The 21,969-nt window shown below is 29.9% G+C and overlaps 1 protein-coding gene across 1 annotated transcript in view; it reads right to left on the bottom strand.

The window, feature by feature from the left end:
- Nucleotides 1-21,403, bottom strand: part of LOC113367572 — a 106,739-nt gene extending 85,336 nt beyond the window's left edge. Inside the window, exons 1-3 of the mRNA XM_026609169.1 lie at nt 16,175-21,403; nt 7,974-8,017; nt 386-476 (exon numbers count right to left, since the gene is read on the bottom strand). Coding sequence (XP_026464954.1) covers nt 386-476; nt 7,974-8,017; nt 16,175-21,403 — 5,364 coding nt within the window. The remainder of the gene's footprint in view (nt 1-385; nt 477-7,973; nt 8,018-16,174) is intronic.
- Nucleotides 21,404-21,969: the final 566 nt, after the last annotated feature.

The raw sequence follows: 21,969 nt of genomic DNA, 5'->3' as shown, positions 1-21,969 counted from the left end.
ATAAATGAGAATGGACATGGCATGAATTAATGTTTTCATAATACTTCGGAAACTATAGCATTAATTTAAAATTATTATAATTATGTTTATACAAATCTTTACTTTATATATATTTAAAAAAAATAGTAATTGAAAACATTCTAATTGAGACATTATTTTGTTTCAAAACTATATTTTAATAAAATGTCAAATATTAACATATAGTCTCATGGACTTTTGTGCAGTTATTTTCTAATCATCAATATTTTAGAAAATTATTAATGACTTCGCGAATTTGTATAAATCCAAAGTATTATGAAACTATGAACTCTATATTAAATATATGAGTTGAATTTGGTGAATTTTGATCAAATAATGTTATAAAATTAGTTAAAAATCTACTGACCAGCTCGCTAACTAATGGTATCGATTTCCTCCTGGGTCGTATATCAGGCATACTGTCGATGTTGCTGTAAAATGGATTGTCCCCTGGATGTCTGTAAAAATGTAATATTTCATTTAGTATAGGATAAATGCACCACTAAATTCTAAAAATATGCTATGCTACAAAGTTTTAGTTGATAAAAAACGTTAAAAAGTATAGAAATACTCATCATCAAATCACCATTGCTGCCATGTAGTTAAACATACATGAAAATTATGGTAAATTTTATTTAAATCACAATTCTTAATAATTTTATACATTTTTAAAAATTAGAAACGATTTGTAAGTGCATTTATGTATAATTTGTAAGAATTCATAAAATTATAATCAATTAAAAATTATAATAATTATGAAATTTTAAACTTCAATTTGTGAATTAAAAATAAACTTAGACCTTACGAGATTTTTAAGATATTTTTCTTGTTAGTATTACTAAATCTTATTTATTATCATTAATACTTTTGAGATAGTTTTGAAATAGATGTTGATGATTGTTTAGTTCATAAATTATTATTCAAACACAAAAAATAAGTATTTTATAATTAAATAACTATTGTTGGAATGTTACAAAGTTTCTCAGCTTATATAGAGCTCTCATTTCTCCTTCTCATGTATTGTATAAAATAAAAACAATATTTTGAAGTTATTATTATGATTGAGCTTACACAAATATTAAACTTGCCTCAGTAATAATGTTATTATAAAATCTTAGAAAAATAAATTTGTTAGAAAACTATCCTCAACATTGCAAGGATCTAATTCTTATCATTAACTAATAATAATCATTCTGAGCTGAGTTGGAAATTAATAAGTAGATCCTAATAACATGATGGATAAAAATATAATTTGAGACACATTTGTTTGGTTATTCTTCTATTGAAAATATAAACCAAGAATTAACCCATCAACATGAACTCTAAAATATTATGTTTTATATCACTTTATAAAATATTTGATATTTCCTAGATTTTTAGAACACGTTTCATTTTCACGTTTATAACTCAAATAATAACATTGCATGCAAACAATAAAATACGTTATAGCAATAATATAAGTATGAAATCTTTTAAATCTTTATACTGCACCTTATAGCAATATTTTACAGAGTATTGTCATAAAACAAAATGTTTAAAGTCGCACTCAAAGAGTTATGGAAGCAATTATGAAATAGCATTTATCATAAAACTGTATAAATCATATATAAAACACTAATGTACCTATCTTGTTGTTAAATGAATTATTAAAAGTATTATATTAAGGTAATATCTTTTTAGTATATTTTACACGTGTGCCCAATTTACGATTTTGCACACACTTATTATCATTATCAGATAGTGATAAGATGAAGGAGTTTAACAAAATTACATATAAAACTAACAAATTGAGAATCAAACTAAAATCGATACTAAATTAATATCTATACTAGACTATTATATTTACAACTTAAAATATGAAATTAATCAGAGCCGGTCCTACTTTTAATGCGATGCATGCAAAAAATACGAGCGCACGCCTTAGGGGGCGCCAACACAAGGTTCGGATATTGAATTTTCAATATAGGTTTTTTTTTCAATATATAATTTCTTTGCATCTTTTACTAATCTTTCCACAATATTTTTCAAATTCGTAAAAATTTCACTTTATAACAACAAATGAGAAAGTAAAGATGAATACATACAATTCGGTCCTCACGATATCGATTAGAAGAAGTTTAAGATGCAATTTTGGATATCAAAAATAATAAAAAATTAAATTAATTTAATCCAACATGAAGTATCAGTGTTATGTTATGGGTATGGTTATGTTATACCGTTTAAAAGACTTCAATTTCCAATATAGTGTGGGAATTGAGACTCATCATTTTATTTAAAGCAGTTCTACAATTAACATCGCTCATATTATAAATGTATATGCATTTTGGCGTGAGGAATAATTTAAAAAACAAAAATTATTATTTTTAGGTAAACGGTGAATATTAGTATATTATATTAAAAAATTGTAGACATGGGTACAGGATAAAGTCTGTCAGGTCATCTAGTTTATAATAAAAACATCTCAGCATAAAGTTCTAAAATTACATTGAAATTCAAATAATGTACCACTTCTGTTACTAAGATAAAATATAGAACTTTATATCTCGGATGTAAGTACAATGAACAAACTGAAAAATAGTATAATCAAAATAAAAGTTTCCGTCTTCAAACAGCACGAGACTGTGGTTGATTAAATAAATCTTGTCATACTGCGCAAAATAATAAAACCAATGAAATTACAGTTTTATCAAAGGAATATTTTAAAATTCATCCCAACGTCTTACAAATATTTCATATATTTCAAGAGGATAAAAATTGATTTAACATTTAGACAAGAATGATTACAGTACAGCGTTCACAGCGCTTACTGATATTTAAAATACAATTATATTTTATATTCGACTTCAACTATTTGAAATCATATTTATTTACTAAACTTTCTAGTAAAGCATGATATTGCTTGTGATTCCGTGCGAATCTTGGCACGAACAAGATACTATTAAACTTAGTTTAATTGCTTGGCCTCTGCCTTAGTGTGGAGTTATATTTATGAACATTTTGCTCTACACAAAACTTGTTACGTGCTATAATTTCACAAAACTATTTGAAACACTAATTACTGTATGTAGCTTTCACATATACACAGGGTAATATAGAAGAATTTTTAGGACATTCGAATATTCGAGCATGATAGTGGGGCAAACAGCCGACATTGGACCTTAATTAAAATAAAAATTTATATATATATATATATATATATATATATATGTATATATATGCCGCGGGTAGAGCGGGGCTTAAAGATCCGCGGATACCACTGATATCTCGAAAACATTAAAAATTTAAGAATTTTTTAACAGTAATATTTCAAAGTAGAGGAAAAAAGATGGATGATCAGTCATCACTTTAATTCTTACCATGTCACTATCGGGAGATAAACTGCAATGTTTAAAAATCCATAACAAAAGTGCTTTCTTTCGTTATATTTTTTTGGTTATGAGGACTCTGTTGTTTAGTTTACAAGACTCAATATAATTTTCATGTATACGTTATTTGATTGTTTTATAAAATGCTTTGTTAATTTTAAGTTATTTCTTGCAGTTTTTTATATAATCCATGTGAAAGCTTACATATGGGTAGAGTAAAAAAGACCAACTGAACTTTTACTCTGAAAAGGGTGAAAAAAATAAATAATAGGAAGTAAAAAATAAGTTAAGTTGAAAAAACTATTTCACAAGATATAAATAAATAGTTATTCCGTTTCTGCCGATGAATATTTTTAACAAAATACAGATCAAGGTTATATACAGTGTTATCGCTGTAAAGATGCACCCATTTATCTTAAATTAAAATTTATATTTTTCTTTGCTGAGTACTGTATTTATTATTTTGTAAGTTAAGTTAAAAGAAGCTACTTTACAAGAAATAAATAAATATTTATTCCAACTTTGCTGATGAATATTTCTGACAAAATAATAGATCAAGGTTATTTACAGTGTTATCTCTGTGAAAAAATGCACCCATGAAATTTGTATTTTTCATTGTTTGTGTAAATTAGCTATTATTTTGTAAGTTAATTTGAAATAAGCTACTTTACTGGAGATAAATAATTATTCCAACTCTTCTGATGAATATTTTTGTCAAACTACCAGATCAAAGTTATTTACAGTACTCTGTAAAAAATGCACCTATAAAACTTATATTTTTCATTGTTTGAGTAATGTAGCTATTATTCCGTAAAATCTCTTTAAAATTAATATAAGGTTACAAATTTTGACAAACAGCTAAAAAAACGCATTTCGACAACAAAGCTGGGAGTTTTGCTGAACATAGTCAGATAGTTGTTTGTTGGATATGTGTTACTTCTTGTTATTGGTTTGGTTTTTACAATATAATTGCTCAAAGTTGGAAATTACCCTGTACCCGTTAGCAAATAACCTCATTGAACCCAAGGTTCAGATTGGTTATAAGAAATAAATAAAAAAAAAAAAAAAAAAAAAAAAAGTTGGAAATTGGACTTCTGTACCCTGCCTTACCTTATATATATATATTGAAAATTAAGAATGTAGTAATACTTTTCAATTTTATATCTTTTTATTAAACTTTCTGTAGAGTAAGTTATAGTAATCGCAAAAATCGAAAATGTTTGTGAGTGTATGTATGTGCGGATACAATTTTTCGTCGACGATTTCGGGAACCGATTTGAATGATTCAAATAACGTTCCACTCCTATTGATAAGAAGACGTGCTGTTTAATTTTGGCAAAGGCAGGTCCAGCCGTTCCGAAGATACGGTTCAAAATGTGCCAAAAATGGTTATTGTAATAGGTTGTCAAATATCCGCCTTTTTGTATTATAAACCAAGAGCAAAAAAGCGGAAGGGAGATATTTGACAGCCTATTATTAAACATTTTACTTGTATTGACGAGATGAAGAACTGATTAAATTTTTGGGAAGACAGATCCAGCGGTTATGGACTCTCAATGAAAATAAGATAAAAAAATGGCGGTTAAAAATGTTTATTGGACATATGTACATCAAGTTACGATAGCCTGAATTGACTTCTTTATAATTCTATAAGAATAAAATCCTACTTAAAAAGTAAAATTGAAGAAGCACCGAATTGTCTCTAAATCAATAATATAATAAATAATGAAACAAGTTAAATGAACAATGCTGATTTACATATCTATGAATCTCTAAATCTTTGGTCTATGAAGATCTTTCCACGACTGTGATTGTGCTACAAATAAATCTATTTACAAATTCTTCGGTGACATAAAAATAGAAAACTATGAAAATTTAATACATTTATATATGTATTTTCGTAAAACCTGTTAAAAATATTATTAAAAAAATCGCAAATGACTCAAGTAACTGATATATAATATAGTTTGTAACAAAGATAATAAGCATATAACAAAAAAAAAAATTATCAGATATTTTAGAGATTTTAATAATGTGTACATATTATGTGCAATTTTTGTGGGTTCCGTAGCAAGATTTTTAATTACGGCACGGGAAGTACCAGCAGTTTGCCTTAAGGCACGACGCCATGCACTCCACTATTTTACATATTATCTATGTAAATATGCTATACGTATCTATATCGTATATGCTTATATTATTTTCTTTCGTCAGCCTGTCATATGTATCTGGTCCCGTTTTGAATGTTTTATTACGTCGTTTGGCAATTTGCTCGCACAATCTGTGTCTCCGCGTTAGCGAGTTTTTGGCTCGTCTCTGCGAAAGTGCGAAGCCGAATGAAAACGCCTGCGAAATGATGGGCGAAAAAAAAGGGTTTTTGGGAAAAGCTCGAAACACGTGTCGACGCCGGTGCTGTCGGCGACACGCCGAGGTAAATGCCGATATTTATTTTCATGAATAAAGATGAGTCGATTTTTTTTTGCAGACGTCTGGAGTACAAGTGCTGTATACAGAGTTGGCCAGAAATAGAATTAAAACCGTTTTATTAGGCAAAAATAATTAATTACATTGTGTCTTGAGGGAAATTAATTCAACCTCACGTTAATAACAGATAATTAAATTCAACAAATGAATAGAAAGTTCGAAACTTAAAACTGTAGAAAATTGAATCACAGGTAGGCCAATCGTGTTCTCAACCTAAAACTAGGCTAGTTTCAGGTCAGAGTGTAATTTTGCATATCTCAAAAACTACCGTGTGAACCAATTTAAAATTTTTGTCAAAATCTTGGTAAAGTATATAAACAATGTGTGCCAAGTTTCATTAAACTCGCATGATCCGCTTTTGAGAAGATACCATTGTGCACCTGGACCAAACGTGCTCTCAACCTAAAACTAGGCTAGTGTCAAGTTAGAGTGTAATCTCACATATCTCGAAAACAATCGAATGAAACAAATTGAAATTTTTGCCACAAACTTGGTAAAGTATAGTAACAATGTGTGCCAAGTTTCATTAAATTCGCTAGATCCGTTTTCAAGAAAATACCAGGGTGCATAGGCAGGCCAAACTTGTTCTCAATCTAAAACTAGGCTAGTTTCAGGTCAGAGTGTAATCTCGCATATCATGAAAACAATGGTATGAACCGATTTGAAAATTTCATCACAAACTAGGTAAAGTATAATAATAATGTGTGCCATGTTTCATTAAATTCGCAAAATTCGCTTTCCAGAAGATACCATAGTGCGCAGGTAGGCCAAACGTGTTCTCGACCTGAAACTACGCTAGTTTCAGGTCAGAGTGTAATCTCGCATATCTCAAAAACTATGGAATAAACCAATTTGAAATTTTTATCACAAACTTGGTGAAGTATAATAACAATGTGTACCTTGTTTCATTGAATTCGCAAGATCCGCTTTTGAGAAGATACCACAGTGCACAGGTAGGCCAAACGTGTTCTCAACCTAATACTAAGCTAGTTTCAGGTTAGAGTGGCGATTGTTCGGAGTCCAAATTGGCAGATAGAGGGTCCAAATTAGAAATTAATTGTAGGGCATATAGCGAGAAATAACGTCATATAAGAATTATTTTAATACTCATATGATTATCTGGTTAAATTATCTAAAAACTCGAAAAATAGCTTGATCAAATGCTATAAAAAATTTTTAGCCGAAAAATCTCAGTAGCTCGGATCTTGATAAAACTTAGTGCTATTGATTATGCTATAGAAACGCAAGTGATACTAAAAGTTTGACCATTTTATCAAGTGTGTAAAATGATACATTGCTTGTTAGTTTCATGTTTTTACAGGTTTCTAAAAAAAAGAGACAAAAATGGAAACATAAAAATAATCAGATTTTTGTTCGGCCGTCTTCCCGAAAATTTGGCAGATCTTTAGTTGCTTTTGGCAATTTATAAATAGCTCATAATATTTCAGATAAGTATATAAAATGTGTATATTTATAATTTAGAATGATTATTTACTAAACGTTAATACAAATATTATCAATTTATGTTATACTCCGAAGTTTTATAAAATGTTTACTGTACGGCGTTTGTTTGCAACTTGTTTGTTTGATGATAAATTACGAAAATAATATTTATGATCGTGATTGATGATGGCAAAGTATTTAATACAAAGCCAAAAAGTTTCGTTTCAAAACTTCGTCATAGGATAATACTTTGGAGTTTTTTCTATGCAAAGTAATTCTGGTACATGATTCATAAATAGTTAAATAATAAATGTTTAATATATAAATATAAATAATATAATGATATAAATAAAAATTAATCAAATATTTAATAACAACCATTAGTTAAATATTATATTCACACAAAAAAATGAAACTATAAGTAAATAATGCTAATGAATTAAGCGGTATAGAAATTTAAAAAATATAACTTTGATGTAAAATTCGATATAAGAATTGAAAAGTTTTATTGTTTGAATTTTAATAGTATTTTTAACATTTTCTACATCATTTTCTTTCTTACTGCGATGAAGCAATGATTATATAATTGCATATATATATATATATATATATATATATATATATATATAATGATAATATTTAAAAATTTATTATTTTGCTTACCCATTTCCGCGACCACCACCTTCGCCTCCAGCACCAGTTCCATTCTAAAAAAAATAAAAAAAATCATTAATAAAAAATATAAAACAAAAAAATAAAAAAATATTTTTTACCAAACAAAAAAATATTTTTTATCAAACAAAAAAATATTATAAAAAACTAAATATATATATGTAAACGATTAATATCTTTATTTGTATATTCTAAAACTGCAATACAATATTTTCGTAACTTATACAGTTTGACATATATAATGTATATTCATATTGGTTATTATAGTTTTAATACTATTTTTCATTATTTAGCAGTATGAGTAGTAGACACCATAGGCTAAATTAATACATTTGTTGCAAAATCATTTTGGTAAAAAATGCTTAGAAATTTACAAAGATCTTTGGTATCAAAAAGATTACAAATTTGCACTAATTGTACATGTTATTTTTTATTAAAATTTCAATGATGATATTTACTATTATTTACATATCTTTGTAAGTTTCTATAATAGAACATTTTACATGTGGTGAAAATATCTTAACATTGGTTTAGAGTAGAAGTGAATTATGTTATTGGGGATGTTGTTTGGAGGTTTAAATTAAGTAATACTACCTCATCTATTTTATTATGCCATAATAGCATTATATTGAAATAAAGATATATTGAATAATATTTAAATATTTAGAAACCATCGTTTTTGAAAATATATAAAATTAGTTTTAGTATAGCTTTCGACATTTTTTGAACAAAACTAAAACCTACAAATATTTTTTTAGGATTGTTCAAATCATCAAATTAAAAAAAATTCTATGACCAATTGTTAATTAAATTGACGATGGCAATTTTTAATTTTTTTTAATTGTCTAAAACAAATTTAAAGAAGATCCAATAAACTCTAAATATTCTAAATATTATTCACAATAACTTAATGTTAAATCGTTAATAGATTAATAATAAATAATTAGTGGTTAATGCAAAAACTTAATAATATGAATTTTACGCATTTGAACATTTCGTATGAACATTGTATGTACAGATAACAATTTATATACAAATTGTGATGAACCAAATACTGAGTGTTTTCAAAAATCTAACAATAATCAATTATAATTTATTAAGAACTTTTTAATACAAATTATTCATAGATTTTATTTAGTGAATTTGAAAATCAATTTGAAAATAATAAAATATAAATCTAAAAAAACGATTAAAATTATTTTATTAATTAAAACATATGTATAAAGATCCAAAGGTAACCAATAAATTTTTTGATATAAACTGATATAAAAATAAAATGTTAGCTTGCATTTGCTGAAAACGTGTAAGATTAAAATAAAATATTAGAAATAGCAAACAAAATTTGAATATTGTAAAATTCCAGCAAAACGACCAGGTCATCAAAAGGTTTTTCTGGAAATTCAAATTATCAAAAAAATATGTATGAACATAAAAAATAAATACTTTCTAAATTTTGTTAAAAATTACAAAAAATTCAATAGTTCTTTAGGATTCTGAAACCACTCAATATTTAGTTTTCATTTACGGATAAATTAATTTAATTATTAGTATAAAATTTTATAAAACAAAATAATATTTATTAGGTAAAAAATTTAATAAATATAGAATTTCACATTAAATAATTTACATAATTTTATGAGTTTAAGCGATACAAATTATGGATAGAAATATGCAAGAAAATTAACAGTTTTTATTTATTCCATTATCATTATATTTATTTTTACCAATTTAAGTCGTGATTAACTGAACGAATAAATAGATAGCATATATATAATAAATGAGATCTTATTCACTGGTAAAAATTAAATAAGTAATATTGTACCAAAATGTATTTTGTAAATGTAAAAAAGAAAATATGAGTGCTACTGACTTATATAAAAAAATGTATTTTCCTTAAAATTAACTGCGTTTTACAAAGATTATAGTATAAAGTTCACATGTATTAAAAACTAAATGATAACTTTAAGTAGTAATATAATTTTAAGTAACTAATTATTTAGTTCATAGTAAAATTCCCATTTTGTTTTATCATTATTGTTATTATTCAAATTGAAGTGTTAAATTAGAACTAACTAAATTTCAATAATTAATAATATAAGTCTGGAACTTGGAAGAGTTAAAAAAGCAATTTGTACAAATTTACGGCTGATTTCACAACACATGTTCAGTTTTATAAATGCTTTGTAAGATTCAAGCAAATCTGCTTTTAATTGACATAAGAAATAATATTTAGGGACCAATTTTCCGTTTAAATCGACCATAACAAAGCGTTATTATGGCAACGCTATGTTACGGATTTTTCTTCATATAAATTAGTAGTAAAAATACTATGTATCTGCTGCGACCTATTTTCACGTATGTGTTAGCAATGCACATCAGAAAGATGCAGTTATGATAACATTATTATTCTGATTATATGAAGAAAATGCATAGATTTTATACTATATGGACAGTCCCTATGTTTTTCATTGTATAAAGTGTACAATGAGGAGAGACTGTGACGTCACTGGGTGAACGAGCGTTGCCGACAATCGTGGACTCTCTCGAATGATTAAATGTCATGTGTCATATGTTTTATTTTAATAATATGATGGCAACTGTGATGAATGATAATTTTTCTAAGAAATGATATTATAAATCAATCAATCAAATCATAAACATCAAAAAACGAATGTTTATATAACTGCATCTTTCTGATGTGCATTGCTAACACATACGTGAAGTTAGGTTTCAGGTGTAAGGCACCTAAAAAAAAGTTAGGTGCAGTTTTCACTATCAATTTATATGAACAAAGGTCTTAGACTTTACAGTACATGGACTGCTAGTCGAGCACAAAATAAGTACATAAAGATAGATGGGACTGTGACGTCACTGAGTGAACAAGCGTTGCCGACAATAGTCAAAGTCTTACGATTTCTTAAATTTTATATGTCATTTGTTTTATTTTAATAAGATAATGGAAATTTGTGGACTGATAATTTTGTAAGAAATGATAATATTAATATTTAATAATATTTATCATAATAGTTAATGTTAATAAAAAATTATCTGTAATAATTTCATTTTAATAATTTAATGGCAATTGTGATGACTAACAATTTTGTAAGAAATGATACTAACAATTGCCATTATATTATTGAATTAGTACTATCACAGATAATATTTGAACTACATTGACTATTATGATAAATATTATTAATATCATTTTGTACAAAATTATCAGTCATCACAATTGCAACTATATTATTAAAATAAAACTCATGACATGTAACATTTAATCAATGGGCAGAGTTTCACGATTGTCGGCAACGCTCGTTCGTCCAGTGATGTCACAGTCACTTCTTTCCTAGCACTATATGTAGTGTGAAAGATATGACCTTTGTTCATAAAAATTGACAGCAAAAAGTGCAAAAATGCATGACTTGCTTTACACATAAAACCTAAATTCACGTATGTGTTAGCAATGCACATCAGAAATATGCAGTATTAATAACATTTTTTGACCGTGTGTTATCTAGGTTAGGTTTTATATCTAAAACTGACTGATTAAACGGGGAATACATAGAATTTTGACAATTTTTAGTACCATTTTATATGAAAAAAAAAAATGGCGTAACATAGCATTGCCATAACAACATTATGTCACGGCCTATTTTATCGGAGAATTGGCGAGGTAGGTTCATAACTATGCTAAATTAAACATTATACCAACAAAAATTCTAATTCGACTAAACATTTTTAGATGCCCATAAGAATAATGCTATTGTAATTTTAAAATATATTACAAACCAAAAACTATTTTACAATAATTATGGGCAGTTGAATAGATAGATTTATAAAAGAGTTATAAGATTATTATGTTATAGGAGTAAGATTCAAAATTGACATGAATTTATTTAATAATATACCTGTAGCATTAACCATGTATTTCTATGCAAATTTAGAATGTTGACGCGTAGAAAAAGCCTCAGAAAACAACTGTTTTCAGGTCCTTAAAACTTTTTGTTTATTGTGATTATTATTTGTTTACTTATTGACATTTTCATGGTATGATAATACTTAATTTGATAAACCATATTTTGGGAACGATTGTTAAGTTTATAAGCACGAATAATATATCTTTGGTTAATATGTTTGTATGGATTATTGCTATAGTTTTTTTTCTACTACATTGAATCCCTAAGATTTTCTTGTATTAAAAATGTTCCCCTCAGCATGATGTTTGTTTAATTCGTTATGATTACATATAGAATAAGTAAGCTCGGAGATATTAATAGCTACATTTAGTAAAATTTTGGTATAATATTAAGTGTAGAAGGTTATATAAGCAATTTGGTCCTACGGGACAAGGCGATGGGTGAAAGGGATTCAATGGGTAAATGAAACTTAAATAGTAAATACTTATTGTATAACAATTATTAATCAGAGCAATGGTGTACCAATATAGTATACTAATTACATACAATTATTATTCGTTAATAATAATAATCAATCTGCCAATAGAAATGCTTAAGGATGTTGTTAGTTTTTGACATTATACCCTTGACAGAAAACTATGTAATTTAGTTAGTATAAAATAATATTGCAAGTACATACCTAATACATAATTAACTGACACAGAACACACATCTTTTACAGCAAAAACTAAACAAAATCACTTTATTGTTAATTAAACGTCATATTTAATGTCCTTTCCTTTCAGAGGTTAAGTTAGTAATGTGTGCAATTTATCCTTTAGCAAAAGTGACACTTAAGACATTGGTGTGAAGTAAGTCAGTTTTGGCAAGTTAGTTGCGCGCCAAATTTGAACAGTTATTTCAAACAAATTTATCAAAAAACAGTCTTCAAAATTTGTATTCCAATTGTTTTTATGTATAATATGTTTTTAAAATTGATCAATATGAGCAAAAATCATGAAAAAAACTGAGAATTTATAAATTCTTACGGAACCCAATATATAAACTATGTAAAATAGCAAATGTGTATTAAATACAGTTACAGCATAAACTAAACATGGATTGTATTTTTGTGAATTAAATTTCTTTTACATTATTATTCACGGTTTTCTGCAAAATTGTGTAAATTATTAATTAGAAAAAGCGATAATTAAACCAAGTAAGGTTAAGTAGGCCAGTTTTGATATTTGCGCGCTAGATTTGAATTGTTATTTTACAATTAGAAAAAACGTTCAAAATTTATATTTAAATGTTTTTTATATATACAGGATGTCTCAGAACTCAACGTCAATCAGAAACCGGGTGATAGTATTGATCATAAATGTCCTGATTAAAATTATAGGATAACTTTATCTCATGTTATTTAATAATTATGAGCTTTTGAATGCAACCTCCAGCTTTGTTACAATTGTGGCTATTTTTCAATTATTGTAGTTAATTTTTATTAAATGTGTGTTTAAACGTTAGATCCATTTACGTGAATAACATTTTTAGAAGTACAGTCAAAAATAATTACGTAATTAATAAAGTTTTTCAAGAATTCATTCAAAAAGAAGGATCGTTGAATTATGAATGTAAAATTTTCAAAATTACTCAAATTTGATAGGTGCTTCTCTTAAAAAACTTACTAATGTGTACCAAAAGTTGGTATATTAATCAGGATTTTAAAATGGTAAAATACTTGATAGTTTTCTAATCAAAAAATTTAGTATGAAAACAACAAATAATCAAAATTTCACCAAAGCTCTAGGTTGCACTTACAAGCTCATAATTTCAAATAAAGTGAGATATAGTTTTTACTATTTTATTCAGAGGGTGATTTAATGCTGTTCACTTTAAATATATAAAAATGATAACTACCCATAAAATTGAATTTGAAACCGACGATTTTTGGATTTTTCACGAAAACCTAATCATTAACCATTCCTATAAATTATAAACAATCTAGACACCTTTACAAAATTGGTACACCAATCTCTGACCACCTATCTTTAATATATAATTTATCTACCACGCTTTTATTTGTCTAATACCTAAATCTACACGATTTACTATCCAATATACATTTATTCATAACATAATAATATATTATATAAAGCACTAAATACAATTGCACTAACAAATTATATCTAAAAGCGTTAATTATATTCTACAATTTCTACAAATTGCACAATTACGTAACCACTAATTTTTCTTATATTTATCAACCGCATTATTATATTTTCATTGATTATCTTATGAGTATAATATAGTTAAATAACTATTTGTAACATTTAATATTTATAAATAATGGTAATAGTAGATAAAATTAACAGTATGTATTAATATATATTGATTGATTAATAACAGACTCGTGGAATTCAAACAAATTATTGTAAATCAGTCTTATGTACTTAATTGAATTAATTAATTAAATTTTGAAGAATATGACAATTGTAATAATATTACATAGAAACTTCAGGTACACGATTTAAAAAAACAGTAAAATGTATTATTAATATTTGAATTTAACATACACTATTTTTCAAAATGTGTAATATGAATTTAATAATATTCTTGACAAAATTGGAAATTTCTCACAATTTTGTTGTTTTTAATAAATTAAGGAGCGCTCATTAACGCTTAGTTATTAATTATTAGATATTTAATTCACATATATATTATTATGAGAATGATTATGATTATATAAGAATGTTAAATAGGTAACTATAGGACAAGGTATATGTGTTATGTATTATTTTATTATAGTGGACTAAATTTTGTGAACTATGTCATTAATATATATGTTGTGATAGGAAATATAGTGAATTTATTATTATATTTATAATATTTTAAAGCTACGTGAATATTTTAGTAAAGGGCATAGGCATGAAGTGATATGCAAAATGACGTGATAATTTTTTATATTGAAGTAAAACATTTTCAATTATATTGAATAAAATGTAAAATAAAATGGTTGTAACAGAAAAATGTTTAGAATTGTCAAATAGTGTGATTCAAATTGAGTTTTTATATTAACCAGTTAACTGTTGGAACCAGACGCAGGAACCAGTTAGCTCCTACGTCTTGCAGGCGTTCAGAACTGAGGTGTGTCGACCCGGGCGCCAAAGCTACCGGGTCGACAAACTGCATATTCGAGTTATATGAAAAAGCAAGATTGTAATAGTGACAATTGGCTTGAATAGATACTGAATTGTTGATATAAGCAGAAGTTGATTACGCTGCTTTTGACAGGACGAAACTTCAAGATGATAGTTTAGCTTTCTCAAATATTAAAATTTTAATTGTGCTTTTATTTATTGATATAGTACATACATACTATTATAATTGACAAATAAACACGTCATGGAGAACTGGCAAAATTTTGTGTTTTGACGTGTATATTTGTTATGCGTATAAAACATAAACTAATGGCTGTTTAATTGAAATTTTGGCAGAATACAGAAAATATTCTGAAATGTCAAGTTGTTTAGAATGTTTTGAGGTTATGGTTGTATAAAATAAGTAGTTGTAAGTGGCAATTTACATCAAGACTATTTGCGTAAAACTTTCCGAGATGTGGAAATAATATACTTTATCCATAAGAATTTAGATTAGTAATTTAAATAACATTAACTACTGGTTATTTTGAAAATTGTTAGTTGAGATGACCTTAGGTTTTTATGACAAATATACTAGTCATGAGCTCAATGCGGATGAGAGAGCCACAGTTAACTGGTTATAATAGATGCGAATTAAAATTTTAATATACAATAGTGTTAAAGAATTTCTCTTGTGACATATAAATAAGCATTTTAATATAATATGTATATATGATATGATTGTAAATAATGATATGAACATGACGACGATACTCATATGCTTATCCTAACGGGTGGTAATTGCATTTTTGATGCTTTTTAAATATTAGATTAATTACTACATATTTCACTACAGTATTATCTTAACTCATCAGCATTCAGCAAATTGCGAGAGCAATTTTCCTTAACAATTACTGCTAACATACCAATTCTTACAGATTTAATAATAGATATTATCTACATTTCGATTAAATTTAGTAGCTTATATAATATTAATTTTATAATTACAGTATTTGTTATATTATACAATATAAAATAATAACGATTGTCAACAAAGCTCCATCAAACATGTACATATATATAATTTACAACTATTTTAAATTTAACTCTTAACTCCTATTTCGTACAATTTTTGCATAATAGATCGCATACTTACTTTATCTTGAGGGGTGCTGGCCGCCTCCTGAATTTTCTCCTGGTTAGTCTTCTCTTCGGCTTTACGCTCCTTGAGTGCCTTCAGGAGTTTCCATTTGCTTCCCAAAGGTCCGCCTTGATCCTTCTGGTCATCTGGTATATCAACTGAACCTCTTTGATCTTCTACGCTAGTAGAAGACGAGTCAGTTTTATTTTTGAGAGACCATCCTTCAACACGAGTACTGTATTTACGTTCGGGTATTGGTTCACTAGTGTAGCTAGGGACGCCAGTAAATTTTCTTATTAGTGCACCACCTTCTTTAATTGGTTGTTGGTTTATGGTACTTTGCTCTTTTTCGTAGTCTTCGTCTTCCATTTCGTCCATACTTTGATGAGGACTGTCAGGCCCTGAGGTATCACCTGACGAATGCTCTGAACGGTCTTCGTCTTCGTCTTTTGGTGCTTCAACATCAGACTCAATTTCTTGTTCTTGTTCTTGTTTTTCGTCAGCATCTCGCCACGTTTGATAGTCTGTAATTCTAGCAAATTCAGCATAGACTGATTTGGGCCCGGTCGATTCACGTTTATGATTTTTATCTTTTTTCTTACTCTCTTGTTCTTTTTCTCGTCGTTTTGCGGATGCTATAACTTGGGCATTTAGCTCTTTTTCTTCGAGAACATCAGGTATAGGTTTAACGGTCATTTTTAATTCTCTTAAAACAAAAGACATTCGTTCTTTCACATCTTCGTCAGGTCCGAATTGTTCTTCATTTTCAGCCTCTTCTCGAAGAGGTTCAGAAAGTTCTGGTCGGTAGTGTATATCCTGTTCTTCCATTTCCAAACGCCTTACATTGTACCTGTACCATTCGTCTTCACTATCAATACTTTCTTCAGTGCTTTGACGACGCGATGATCTACCACTTCTCATGGAGTGTGTACTTCTATTATCATCATCCTCACCTCTGCCTCCTGGTATATCTAAACTTTGTTGCTGACGTGGCATCATTCTTCCAGTATAACTTCTATGGCTTGAGGCTGATGGACTGCTTTCAGGTTGCGGTGGTTCTTCTAAGGATACGCTTTTAGCAGGAAGTAGCTCCGGTGAACTTTTTGTGGTTATTGTTTTAACACCTTGTGGCGACTGTTTTTGTGTATCTTCTACATCCTGCAGTTGTTCGGTTTCATCAGATTTCGAACCAGCGTCCTCAGAACCAGCTTGGTCATCAGAAGCAGAAGTCGACCGTCGCTTTCTATATTTTCCGAGAGCCCTGGACACGGCAAACTCCATAGATGCTCCTCCTAAAGTTACAGGCGGGAAAGTACGATTTTCACTAGTTGTGGATTCATCAGAACCTGTACCGCGTTTTGCCTCTCCTACAGTTACAAAAATAGAAGATGACCCACTACCAGTACTCTTTCCTGAGTTTTCTTCTTCACCCGGTACATTATCTGATAAATCAGTTTCCGCATCTTGTTTATAGTCTTGTGTTGCTTCTCTCTGTAATTTGGGCTTTTGTACTTGAGCAAATAGAGGTTGTTGTGACAGATCACCGTTTTGCATCTGCGTCTGTTGGTAATTACCATTTTGAACTTGCATTTGTTGAAAAACATCATTTTGTTGTTGAACTTGTCCACCATTTTGGACTTGTTGAAATTGAATATTTTTATTATCAGATTGATAATCTGTTGATTGCTGTTTCGTAGATTCCTGCCTCAAATTTTGATTGAAATCGTCATCGTATTGCGATTCATCAATATATAGTTGTCTATCTTGAGCAATTTGTTGCTGTTGACTATTAGCTATCAGTTGATACTGACTTGAAGATATTACTTGGTTACCTATTACTTGTGCTTGAGGCTCAGTTTTTTTAGATTTTTTACTACTTGCTACTTTAGCAAACATATCTTTCCCTGATTCTGAAAATACGCTACCTTCTTCACTGTCAGAAACTCCTACACTCGAGCGCCCTCCACTCCATTCTGTTTCTGATTGCTCAGGATCTGAGAGTGACAAATCACTGTGTTGCGTTTTCCTTTTAGCTTTTTGTAATATGCCAGACATAGTTGCAACTAATGGATACTTCTTCTTCTTCCTGTTTGGATCTTTAACTTTGTCTTTTAGCGATGAATTATATTTGCTATCTCTAGATAACTCCAAGTCTTCTCTTTGTACTCCAATAGGTAAAGAATTTGAACGATGCCTTTTCTTTAAATTTAGATCGGGTAACCAGTGACTCACTGAATTCATTGCTGATTTGATCGAACCGCGTTTAGACTTTTTACCTAACTTATCAGTTGGTATACGGTCCTTCAAATCTGACGAAATAGATATATATCCGGATTTAGAAACAATAACACCTCCAGCATCAAATAATTCTCCCATTTGATTCTGATCAGCAAAATTTTTATTTCGTAAATCGAGTTCAAGATAGTGTGTCCTCTGGTTCCAAGTCTTTTGATATTGATCGTCAAGTTGTTTACTTTCAATGGATGCGTTGTATGTTTGTACATTTTGATAAATGTGTTGCTGTCGCTGATATTCGGCTTGCTGCTGTTGATATTGCTGGTATCTACGCTGTTCGATTGTGATATTTTGTACAGCATCAGCTGGAACTGTAGCTGAAGATCTTATTGAACCCGAAGTACTATCGCGTGGGATTGCCATAGGAGACCTATGTTCTCGTGGTGCCCAACCTTCAGGTTCATCATATTCAGCAGGAGGTACATTATATACAGGACTATCGTATCTAGTAGATGTTGGATAATATACAAGCGCATCAGTTAAATTTCCAGTAGGGAACATAGTACGATACATAGCAGTTTTGTAACCTTCGTGATTAGTCATTCCTTCACTAGGCATCGATGTTGTAGAAGGCGCTCTACTCAAATTTCTTTTACTTCCATGATGATGGGTACTAGATGAATGCGGAATGCTTGTTCGAGCGTGATAGTTTGGTTCGGGTGGAAAACGTTGATTGTAAGCATCATTACCATAAGGCTCTATAAGATCAGGATAATTTAAAGCTTGCTGTTGAGCATTTGAGGTCGACGAATTGCTAGTATAGACAGATGTGTACACTTCCTGTCTATTACTACCAGCAACAGAATATATTGCTGGCTGATGTCTATAAGCTGCCTCATTATAAGGCACTTCCGTTACATATCTATGAGATACGTTTCTTGTACTTGAGGGCGCCGGTGATGGAACAAAAGAGTTGTAGAGATCACCATTACTTAGAACTGACTGTGTCAAAGAAGTAAAAGCAGATTGTTGATACGGTCTCTGAATTTCTGACGTACACGAGGGTATCCTCAAAATTTCGTCCATATATGAGTCAGCATTACTTTGCCTATACGCAGTATTATCGCGCTGGTAAGGATACATATCGGGATTTATCATTCCAGGTGGCATGGGAGAAGATGTTCTTGCTGCAGAAATACGATTAGCATTAAGTTCACTCAAGTAATTTGAAGTTGGTGTTTTGGAAGATTTTGGCGAACCGGGAGATTTTTCTAAGCTTGACCAACCACTCATAGAAGATAACCCAGAATCTGATTTTGCAGCCACAATGTCAGAACTTGATTTTCGTTTTGGGGAAGTTCTGGGGCTTTTTGGTGAGTGTGGAGTTCGTGGGCTTAGTCGTCCATGTTCTATACTACTAATTGACGGCTGTATCTGCGCTTGTTCAGCACTAAGGAAGACTGGACTATGAGACATAGACGGTCCCGGTAGAGGTGATGCATTAGGCAGCATCAAATTATCTGCAGTATCCTGTGGAGCTGGTGGTGGTGGACTTGGCGAACTAGAAACTTGCATTTCTAAACTATCCTTATTCTTTTCGCTAGATTCTAAATAGCCATCTTGTCTCGTTCTAGCACTGCATATTGATGGTGAAGGCGACGCAGGTTTAGTGCTAGTTACCTTAAAAATAGAAGGCGAAATACTAGAGACAGTAGAAAATGGGGTAGATATCAGATTCGAGTTATCTAAATTTTCATCGTATCCTGGTAAAAATGGGTTGTAAACAAATTTCCTCTCTTTGGCAGGCTTCGGAGATTTAATATCTGCGTTTTGAACAGCGGAACTATAGGCAAGACGACCTGTTACTGTGCTGTATGGTTCAGAACTTGAAACTGGTTCGTGATGCATTCTGTGTCGAGGCGAAGAGACTCGTGGACTTCTAAAACCAGTGCACATGGCTTCAGCAACTTCTTCATCGGTCGATAAGCGAGACTCAATTTTTTTATTCGGAGAATCAGACGCCATTAACATAATTTCATCTATTCCGACAGATCCGCTGCTGAAAGTCCAATCTGGATTGGTATACATCTGCCGTAATTGTTCATCTATAATACTACTATCTTCAGCTAGAACTCTTGCTTCGGCTTCCGAAGTCGCAGCATCTTGCAGCTGCCGTTGATTTATTATTCTAGGACTTTCTAACAAATGTGTTTCTAATTCTTTAATACTCTGACTGTCAACTTGCATCTTACCAGTTAATCTATCTAATTCATGTAGTTTCTCAATAGCAGCTCTGTCCATTGAATTTAGTCGCGTCAATTGCGCCAAATCATGCTCACTAACACATGGAGAATTGCCTCTATAATATTTATAATCGATTGAACTAAATATTTCTTGCGTTTCTTCAGACATAGCTTCGTCCATTAATTTTTGTACCTCTGCTTCGCTGGCTTTATTAGCCGCACTTTCTTCGGATTCTTCAGGATCTTCCCATATTAAACCCAATTGCGATGCTGATCTGGAAGATTCACCGCCGACCAGGTCTTCCCTGTAAGCTTGATTCAAGGATCTATAAAAAGCTTCGTTCGGCGGGGCTCCACTCGTGACATCAACACCTTCTTCGAGGCCATCTTCGACCGTTCCATTACCTAGTATTTCTCGTATGACTTCTAGTTGACCCATACCACTTTGTGCTATTGGTAATAGGACGTTTAACGCACTAAGATCACCACCTTCTGCTGTATATAATTCCAGGAGATGTGCTATGACACTTTGTTGCTCACAGAGCAAAGCTTCAAGTTTTTCTAGCCTCTCCCACATTTTTACGTATTCTTGTGACAGTAGATCTAATGCACGCCAAGCATACTTTAATTCCGTTTCTAATATATTCAATCTTGTTCCTAATCTTTCCATATAATCACTGATTATATAATCCACCTGCCCCTCATATTGTTGGACAGCCCCGTCGGCCACTCTGGGTGACACGGGGCGTGAACCGCTGTGCGACATGATACCTTGAATTTACCGTGAAATTGTTCCAAATATCACATTTTCCCAAAAAACTAAGAGGTAGATAGATAATAATCTCGCAGCTCCAACATTCTGAATTTTGTCTATCAAATTACAAACAATGAATCAAATGGTGTTTGACCGAGCCCAAAAATATTTCTTCTGACTTCGATTTATATCGAATTGAGTCCACCAACTCGTGTCGAAATATAATACTGTTGAAGTTTCTTGTTGCATAATTATTATATGTGCATTTATTTTGAATTACTCTGACATCACAGTTCTTATTAAATAAAGATTTTCTGTAGTTCTTCATTATTAGGTACTTCTTGCTTTAACTATATAAAATTTGAACACTGTTTCAGTCTCATATTTAATAAAAGTTCACTTCACACATTCGATTAATAAAGTTTGTATTTCTTTGACCTGAAAGAAATTATTCACTGTTTCACTTTCACATACTTAAAAAGGATCGAAAGAATTTATATAGCTGAATTTCTTGCCAAACAAAGAGACTAAATAAAATAAGTAATTAAATTTAAAGTAGTGATACGAAATACATATTA

This window comes from Ctenocephalides felis, unplaced genomic scaffold (genome assembly GCF_003426905.1).
Source record: "Ctenocephalides felis isolate EL2017-DRISC unplaced genomic scaffold, ASM342690v1 CF-g0.4_SCAFFOLD_01170, whole genome shotgun sequence".
Lineage (NCBI taxonomy): Eukaryota > Metazoa > Arthropoda > Insecta > Siphonaptera > Pulicidae > Ctenocephalides > Ctenocephalides felis.
Note: the sequence above shows the minus strand (reverse complement) of the source record. Positions and strands in the feature narration are given on the sequence as shown.